The sequence below is a fragment of the Takifugu flavidus genome, chromosome 19 (assembly GCF_003711565.1).
Source record: "Takifugu flavidus isolate HTHZ2018 chromosome 19, ASM371156v2, whole genome shotgun sequence".
Lineage (NCBI taxonomy): Eukaryota > Metazoa > Chordata > Actinopteri > Tetraodontiformes > Tetraodontidae > Takifugu > Takifugu flavidus.
In genome coordinates this window covers 9,202,215-9,211,982 of record NC_079538.1, presented here as the reverse complement: position 1 = coordinate 9,211,982, position 9,768 = coordinate 9,202,215, and the positions used below count along the sequence as shown (strand labels likewise).

Genomic DNA, 9,768 nt, shown 5'->3' with positions numbered 1-9,768 from the left:
CACAGAATACCGTTCTGTGTGGAACCATTTTTACTGAGGTACTCGTGCAACATTTCTTTTTCCACTTTCTTCCCGACTGTTTACGACTGTACAGTGACTTGTTTGGCTTGTGGACAGGCTTTTCACCTGCGTCAGACTTGACTTCAAATCCTTAGAGTTGCTCCATGTACACTTTGCAGTCGGTAGGAGATGCAAATAAGCTATTTTAACGTCCATCTAGTGCATTAAATTATGTAGTTTCTGTAGTTTCTACAAGGAGACGTTGTGTGACCAGATACTGACCAAAATTGCAGCATTGCATCTCTGATCACCAATTACACTGTGGGAAAAAATGATTTTACCCTGGAGATTATCTGGATATTCCTGGCAGGATCTGCCCCCTCCTCCTTCAACTTTAGTCTGAGTGAGCAGAGAGATTAATTCTAATTTGCTGGACCTATGGAAGAGAAACTGCAACAAAAGTGTCGATCTGATCTCAAGACAGACCCTGGTGTCGCTATTTAAATGGCCCCGCCCACCCCTCGAGTCCAAAAGGCAGCGAACCTGAGACACTGCGCATGTGCGGAACAAAAGGGCACATTTAACGGAGGAAGAATCCAAAACTTACGTTTAAAGTGAAAGAACATTTTCTCGGCACGATATTTTACCAGCACAGAGGTAGGCTATCACCTCCTCATGAATAACACCAAAATTCAACTTGTGTAACTTTCTAACTATCAGCATATTTTAATTTTTGATGTATTAGGTTTCTCAGCGTCGGTAAACTTCAGTTTAATTTTCGTTTATCTTCAGCCGTCAATACTGATACTCGACTGTATCAGTATTTTTGTTATAGATCGTGTGTGACCGTCAGTGGAACCCTACAGAGAAAAATGACACCTGGGTGTGTAACTACACTGTCAAACAAACAGCTGGCAGGAAACACTTCCACGTTACATAGAAATACTGCATAAACTGGCGAACTATCCGGGGAAATAGTCCTATAAATCTGCTTTTCCTTGCCGAGTTGACAGGAAATAGCGAATATCCGTTACTGTACTTGAGAAATTACATCTGCGCGTGACTCGGGGCGTGATTCATTTGTCTGGATAAAAACAAGACTGCGGACAATTTGCAAAGACATTCTAACTTCCTGGATCAATAACTCCCAAACAAAGCTTTATGGAAACTAAAATGATGTGTTAATGCGACTGCGGCGAAGCTGCCGCCTCAGTTTTAGAGAAATGTAACGTCAGCTGAGCCCCTTTTCAAGCAGAACCAAAACTACGGAAGCGCGCAGCGTCCAAAACCCATGTCTGGAAACAATCCACAAAAACACCTCTGCTTTATAGGAAGAAATGATAAAACCTTAATAATATTGGCCTTGGTGAACTGTAATTTCCACTACATATTAATGGTATTAAAGGGTTACTTTGAATCTGAGAGCAAGTCTCACAATGTCCGTTTCTTTCAGAGCTTTGGTTCCCCGTAAAGGATGTCTTCCGTGTTGTCGGACCAGTGGCCCTTGGGTGCCATGAACAACACCTCTGACAGCAATAGCTGCTATAATAACAGCCGAAGCACCGTGCTAAATGGAGACCAGTTTGGAGGAGTGCCCCTCGTGCTGCTGCTCAATTCTTCCCTGTTTCTGGTACATTTGCCTTCCTATTGCATCAAATGTCTGTCACAGTTAAAAAAAGAAAAGAAAAAAAGACAATAATTTGTCTATATTATGTAATATTGAACTTACTATGGGGATTTTTTTTGGCATCACGACCTTTGTGATGGTTGCATACTTTAGTGGTGTATAGAATATAGACAGAACTTAAATTAGTTCCAGTCTCCAGATATATACTGCCTTGCCAAAAAAGAAGCGCTACCTGGATTTAATTAAGGAAATAGGTACGGGCCTCCTTTTGGATAATTACTGCATGTACAAAAATCTTTCAGCTGGCAATGAGTTATTTACCCCAACCACTTCAAAACCTTTTAAAACATTCTGTAGGGTTTGACAGCCTGATAAACTCTACATGTGTCATTCTGTCACCTCCAGGTGCTGCTGTTTATCTTCGCCATTATTAGGAGGAACTTCTGGGACTATGGACGTCTGGCGTTGCTGGCTGACCATGAAGGGTCTGTTCAAAAACTCTCAACGTATAGATCCCTGCACTTTATTAGATTTATTAAATTTTTTCTGCAACTCTGCCTTTTGTCTGTTAGGTTCAACGATCCACTGCACCGCCGCTATGGGCGCATATCATCCACCGTGGAAGAGGAGTATGAACTGGTATGTGAAACAAAACCTTAAACATCCGTTTTAGCTTCAAACCCTTTTTTTTTTTAAAAAAAAGATTTCCATCCTTCATGTGAACAACCTAAATAGAACATTCATTGCTCGCAATATCTTTTTTAGGGCTGTTGCTCTTGGTTGCCTTTCATCATCAGAATGGAGTGAGTGCCTGTTCTTCACATTTCCATAAACCACTGCATGCAGGCCCTTTTTGATCTAACTCTGCGTGTGTTTGTGTTACAGTGAACAAAAAATAAAAGCCAGATGTGGCGTGGATGCTGTTCATTACTTGTCCTTCCAGCGGCATCTTCTCATCCTTCTGGGGTTGATAACTATTTGTTCCATTGGCGTTATACTGCCGGTCAACATGTCTGGAGACTTGCTTGGTGGGATTTTTACTTCTGTCTTTTTAAAAAATGAAAATGATACACACACTGAAAATAGATTACATAGTTTAAAAAAATATTTTGCTTTGAATTCAGCTTTTCCATTACACACAATAAGAGGAAGCACAGTTCTCTTAATGGATGATGGCAGATATCAAGAATATATGTTAAATATCCAGTGTCCTGTATCTGTGTTGTGTATTCCTTTCAGATAATGAATTTGGAAGGACAACTATCGGCAATGTTGAGATTGGGTAATTACCGTAAAAACAATTTTAAAAAGAATTTCTTCTGTGACTCACTTTTTTGGTTCCTCTTGAAAATGCATTTTTGGTGTCATTTCAGAAACAACCTGTTGTGGTTGCACACGGTGTTTGCGGTTGTGTACCTGATTTTGACGGTTATTCTGCTGCGGCGGCATACGTCACAAATGAAAGGCATTCCAAGGGAGACGGTGAGCTGCTGCTTACCTAGACATTTTGATCATTCCACCAGTAGTTTACAGATCTCCTAGATAACATAGACGCCACTAACTTTTCCTGTAGATTAAGTCATTTTCTTGTTTACAGACCAGAAACACTTTATTTGTGTGTTCAGTTCCTAAAATGGCAACTGAGGAAGATATCAAAACCCATTTTAGGTGAGTAGAAGTGCTTTGTACTCATAAAAGCCAAACCCTTGTGATGCACATGCACGCAGCAGTGTAACAAGAACCTACTAAAGTTTCAGTTTTCTTTTTGTAGAGAAGCATATCCTTCCTGCCAGGTGTGCAGTGTGACCCTGGTTTATAATGTGACCAAGCTCATGTACCATGATAAGGAAAGGTAAGAGCTGAATTATTTTCATTAGGTCCAGTAGTGGATGTCTTTGTTGATGATTAAATCTTTCCTAATTATCTTTAAATAATTTCCTCCTTCAGTAGCTCCGTTGAGCATTTTGACTGTAATTGATTATTCTCATGAAAAATAACATATCGAATCGCATTTAAGACAGCTGGAGTGTATTTGTTCCATGACACCAGGATACGAGCGGGAAAAAATCTGCAGTACTATGAACGCATCTTGAACAACACAGGAACCCGTAAGATGATTGATCCCCGTGTTTGCAGCCACCTATGTTGCTGTACCAACACTAAGAAGGTGAGCTAGACAAGTTGTGAGATACTTAAGGTTTTGTCTATGTGATGAATTTGACTCCTGACCGTCTGTTCAGGTGGATGCCATCGAGTACTACAGTAATAAAGAAAAAGAACTGCAGATGGACGTAAATAATCATTTGGAAAAGGTGCCCCAGCACCCTCTGGGGATGGCCTTTGTCACTTTGCAAACTGAGGCTATGGCAAAATAGTGAGTAACAGATTGGAATGATTGCTTTCTACAGAGACTATGCTTGTGTTGTTTTTTCTTTAATCCTTTTTTTTTGCCATGAGAATCAGAAGTTTAATACACACTGTTTTTACTTCCCTGCCAAAGTTGTTAGCCTCTAGCTAGAACACGGAATCTAATGTAAACAGTTGATTTTGTTGCTAAAAGTAGGAGTCGGTGCAGTCATGCGTCCTGCATGCGCATCGTTAACAGCTGTCTTTTTCTCACTACAGCATTCTGAAAGACTTTAACGCGGTGGATTGTGGCACTAAGAAGTGCTGCTGTGGGTGGATGCCCCAGCCTTCATCTAACAGTGACACTCTGAAAGTGCATAAATGGATGGTCAGCTTTGCACCCCATCCTGAAAATGTGTATTGGTGAGCACTGAAACACAAAGATATAGATCATTTATATCTCAGAGGGAGGTGGATAACAATTAACTTAGTGAGGTCACTTTAAATGCAGTCTTATGTTGTGACCACTATGTCATATGTGTTGTTTTTATTATACTGACCACAGAGAAATACTTTGAGCTTGATTATGAAGTTATATCATCTTGACATTGCTCATGGGACAAAGATCAATTATTTGTCAGGTGATTTTTAACACAAGTGGCCTTCAAGATCCTGCAAATCTTATTTTTCAGAAGCCCTGACACCAAAATATGAAGTTGTTTAGATTATTGTCTGCTCATATTATTGATACGTATGAATAAACACTTGAATGTCGCAGCCACAATACAGATATGCAGCTTTTGTTTAAGTTTCCTCAGAAATTTGGCTGTTGATGTGTGACCCTTTTCAAGCGGTTCTGTCTTTCTTGTCTTATAGGAACAATCTCTCTGTGCGAGGATTTTGCTGGTTCTTGCGATACTTGATGATCAACTTGTTCCTCTTTGTCCTGCTGGCCTTCCTCACAACTCCCAGCATTATTATCACCACCATAGACAAGTTCAACGTGACGAGGCCCATCCAGTATCTCAATGTGAGCCTGACTGGCTTCATTCTTTAAAGTGTGCACAAAGCTCGACACCCACAGTTGTTTCTCTCTCACCTGCAGAGCCCAATCATCAGCCAGTTCTTCCCCACTCTCCTGCTGTGGACCTTCTCTGCTCTGCTGCCCACTATTGTTTACTATTCTACTATAGGAGAGGCCCATTGGAGCAGGTACGTGCCTGCACACACTAAATTGGGCTGGTAAAAACTTTCTTTAGGCACTAAAGAATGATTTGATCCACTGCCATCTGCATTTTAGGTCCAGTGAACAGCTGAGCATGATGCGCAAGCTCTATTTCTTCCTGCTTTTCATGGTACTTCTCCTCCCTTCACTGGGGCTCACCAGGTAATGTGCATCTCAGGACACATTAGGGTTGCTTTTGAAGAGATGTTGTAATATGCACCCATTCCTCTCTATCTTTTTGGTTTTCAGTCTTGCATATTTTTTCCGCTGGCTGTTTGATAAAACATTTCTGGCAGATGGGAAAGTGAGATTTGAGTAAGTATTCCATCGTTGTTCGAAATAGAATTAAATCGATACAATATAAAATTTGAGACAGAAACACACTTTTGTGCTTAAAAGGATTTTTCTTGCAGCCACATGACGTTACACTGATATACAATCTATATTCTTTCCTTGCTTTCTCTCACCAGATGTGTGTTCTTGCCGGACCAAGGAGCTTTTTTTGTCAACTATGTGATTGCTGCAGCCCTGGTGGGTTCTGGGATGGAGCTGCTACGGTTGCCAGGGCTATTGCTTTACACCATTCGCATGGCGCTTGCTCGCTCTAGTGCTGAAAGAAAATATGTCAAACAGGTTTGTCATTAAAGAGTCCAATGTGTCCAAAATTAAAGAATATATCTAAAGTTTTTTTTAAATTATAAGGCAGGAATCCATTAGTGGAACAAATAGATTTTTTTTTTTGCTCGTTTACATAATGAATGGTAATTGAATATATTTTCACCATTTAGCATGTTCTGTCGGTTTATAATATGCCAGCCAGAAGGTAAAAGTAGAAAATGAATAGTAGCAGAGTTGTGTTAAATGTTGTCCTCAATATTTTCCTGAGACATTTCTCTTCTCTGTGCAGAACCAAGCGTATGAGTTTGAATATGGAGCCATGTATGCTTGGGCCCTGTGTGTGTTCACTGTAATCATGGCTTACAGCATCATATGTCCCATTATCGTCCCGTTTGGTGAGTAGTATGCTGGTCATAAGGATCGCACACTGATAAAGTCGGGCTTACATCATCGTGCTGCGTTTCTACAGGTTTCCTCTACATGATGCTGAAGTACCTGGTTGACAAACACAACCTTTACTTCGCTTACCTGCCAGCTCGCAGTGAACACCACGTCCATCTGGCAGCCGTTAATCAGGCTTTGGCCGCACCGATCATCTGCCTGATATGGCTTTACTACTTCTCTGTCCTCAGAATAGGTAGGCAAGCAGCAGGCAGTGATGCTGGGGAACAGCCAGGTCACCTGTTCTACATTCCTGGTATTTTACATGTGGAGACTTGACAGATTAAACTCTCTGTGTGATGGTTCAGGTTTCTGGGCTCCCACTTCTCTGTTCCCACTGGTGGTTTTGTGTGTCACCATCTTAATCGCAGTGGGCTACACCTGCTTTGGCCATTTCAAGTACCTCAGTCCGCTCAGCTATGAGGTGAATGGGTTTGGACTACGAGAGAACACATTCTAACATCTTTTACACTGAAATATCATGTTTTTATACTCTGATCCAGGTAAAGGAGGAGGATAAGGATTCATCAGGGGAGGAGAATACCATGGTATTGTATTTAATATGTAGCAAGCTCAATGTCGGTTCTAGCTTGGCTATTTAATGTGACTTTAATATGACTTGATTTTTTCAAATTATTTACTGCTCATCATCTTTCAGGTCTATCTCCCCAGAGTGCTGATCCCTAGATCACCTGCCACCACCTCTCCTGATTCTAAACTCCATCAGTCTTATGGGTCAGCAGAGGACAGTCCGAGCTGTAGCGCTCCAGAGGACAACCAGGCCGATTGCTAAATCCCTGTGCTGTATTTTATCAGTCAGAGTTTTGGAACCTTGGATCCCCCAGACTCCTGACCAAAAGGCTGCCCTCTAAATAATGTTGACCTTCAAATGAGACTCAGGGTTCACTTTTGTCCTGACTTCTATCCAGATGGTATGAAGAAAAACAATCATATCTGGATCCGTATTTGGAATGAAGGAGCACACACATTCGGAGAGGATTCATCCAAATCTCTCCAGCCAAAATACGCCGTCTGAAATAAGCCATATTTTTGTGCACATTCCACTGCTAATTGTGCAACTAATTGTGCAACTGTAGCCAGAAGATAATAATCAAGCCACATATGCCAGAGAGGTGGATGAGGACAGCATGCAGTTTCTTGTCCAGATTTCTTCACATTGCCTTGATGCCAAAAGACCAAAACCGGCTGAGGGAATAAACTGTTGCCTAACAGTCGTACAGAGGTCTTACTTGGCTTAGTGAGGATGTTTGGCTTTTATGGTTTTAGGTTTACAGCAAGGACAACAAACTCTTCTTGCAACTTGTTACCAAAGCAACAGTGTATTTTCAATAAATATCCATGTAATGGAGTTTAATGCCTGAATGTCTTTTGTACTGTGTGATTAAAAAAGAAAATCCAAGATTTTTATGTTTAATGCTTTGAAGTTGAATGTGAGAAACGTTATGAAGAATTCTGAACTCCCACTTTCCGCTAGCGCGCGGTCATGAAGTTCAACATCTCAGTCATGTGACCTAAAGCCCGTAATGGCCGTCCCTCGTCAGTGGGGGGCAGTGTTGAGCTGCAATGTCGCCGATCCTTAAAAATTCACAAAGCTGTGACAAGTGCGGAGTGTTTCATTGAGGATTTCTAACTTCTTCTGACATTGGTATGAGCCAGTTTTCTGTGTGACAAATGCAGTAGCTCCACCTCATCACCTGATCTCTCGCCATTGTATCCCTTTCTGTGCCGCCCCTTTTCTTTTGGCTTTTTCTTGGCCTTTTCCCCTTTCTCACCATGGTACCTGCCTCCACTGAACAAGACCTCTGTTGTCAGTTGAACACTTTTTTGTGCTTTGTGATAAACACACTTAAATATTGCTTATGAGGTGGCACACTGGCAACAAAAGCTCAAAGTGTTTTGGGTTTTTTATTAAGAATTTGCCACTTTTATTGTAATAATACAGCTTCACACTTTGACCACTGCTAATAAGTCATTTTATGTAGTGAATCATTTCGCTTACTACACCAACTGCATTTTTAATACTTAATTTTAGGGTGGATGTAGTTTACAGTTTTATAAGTGAATCAAACATGTTCTGCATGCCTCCTGAGTGCAGAGAATTGGAGACCTCATAAAAATCACATGAGAATGTTGTCTGAGGTCAGGATGCGGGGGTCACTAATTACTTGCAGATTTTTTATATGGCGCCGAGATAGGCGTTTGATATGGGACACCTGATTAACTATCTGTGAATGCGATGCATGTTTATTGTGTTTGCCGCTGGACAGGACGCTGGACGTCTTAATGTCTGCTGGAGCAGGAATAATGCAGATGTTGCAGTTGCTTTGGAACTGCTGTTTTCCAGAACCATGAAACTTTGACCGAATATAAAACCCTCCATAAAAGCACTGGAGTTGTTCTGGAGCGAGAGATTCAGGGCTTCTAGTAATGGGTGTGTAAGAGTTCAGAGTTTGACCCAGTTGTGCAAACTGGGATTGGCTTGTGACATCTCACTCAGACCTTCACAGGAGTACTTCTGTTGTTGGGCGCCGTGCAAACAACGCACAGCGCAAAGAAAAGTGAAGTTGACTTGCCCTGACCCAAATCCCTGGATTCTGAATTACCCACAGTTTAAACTCTCATCCCAGCCCCCCAACTCGGCCTTCCTGGTGACGTCACCGAGGTTATTTTCTAGGACCTTTTAGGAAAATAATATGATGGTAAACATGGGTGACATAAACACAAACATCCAAATATTTTGACAGGTTCGCATATTTCCCACAAGGAGCTTCCTGATGTGTTGCGTAAGACGGAGGCATTAGCCTCCATTTGGAGACTTTTGTGCTCCTGTGGGTGAAGAGATTAATGGGGCACGTTTGGAGGAGCCCATGGTGAAGGTGGGTGCCCGTACGCAGATCTGGAGAGAAAAGACCAAACCATTTTCAGTTCAGATGCCACATGTGACCATTTATTTCTGAGCCTGAGCTTTGTGACTAATTTTCTCATACGGGAAAAATGCAAATCTTGAATAGATTAAGTTGCAGCCCTGTTTCCAGTCCTCTTATCCCCAACTAATGAAAATTGAAGTGCAAGTAAAGAATCATCTTTGCCTTTGACGGATTGGAATAAAACATAAACAGTTTTTGGCGCCATGAGCTTCACTCGTCCTCGCCTGGATCACAATATTTCCCTGGTGTCACAAGATAAAACCCTTTATGATGTGTTAAGGTGTGCCAGAGAAGTCAGAGCCCTGAGCGCATTCTTGGTTTTGTTGTCGTCTGTGCTTTTGTATATCACAGACACTATTATTTAGTCACTTCACTCCCTCTCACTCAGTATTCACTTAATTGTGCACTCCCAGGCCGGTCAACTTGAGAAAAAAAAATCCCCTCTGTTTGTGTGTGTGTGTGTATCAAACAGGAATTAAATCCAGTTGGATTTCTGAGGTTTTTGGGGTCAGCTTTCCTTCATGTCACCACCAAGATCGATGGATGTGACCTCTGACTGCTCT

The 9,768-nt window shown here is 41.5% G+C and overlaps 1 protein-coding gene across 1 annotated transcript; it reads left to right on the top strand.

Annotated features, from left to right (window-relative positions):
- The first annotated feature begins 536 nt into the window (after positions 1-536).
- Positions 537-7,677, top strand: tmem63a (transmembrane protein 63A). The gene is made up of 23 exons (XM_057017119.1): positions 537-657; positions 1,454-1,630; positions 2,033-2,112; positions 2,200-2,266; positions 2,393-2,430; positions 2,513-2,655; positions 2,867-2,909; positions 3,001-3,109; positions 3,225-3,295; positions 3,399-3,479; positions 3,677-3,794; positions 3,868-4,001; positions 4,253-4,396; positions 4,850-5,003; positions 5,079-5,185; positions 5,274-5,360; positions 5,448-5,513; positions 5,669-5,831; positions 6,106-6,211; positions 6,286-6,453; positions 6,566-6,681; positions 6,761-6,805; positions 6,916-7,677. Exons 2-23 carry the CDS (start codon positions 1,475-1,477, stop codon positions 7,048-7,050), a joined length of 2,331 nt encoding a protein of 776 aa, XP_056873099.1. The 5' UTR covers positions 537-657; positions 1,454-1,474; the 3' UTR covers positions 7,051-7,677.
- Positions 7,678-9,768: the final 2,091 nt, after the last annotated feature.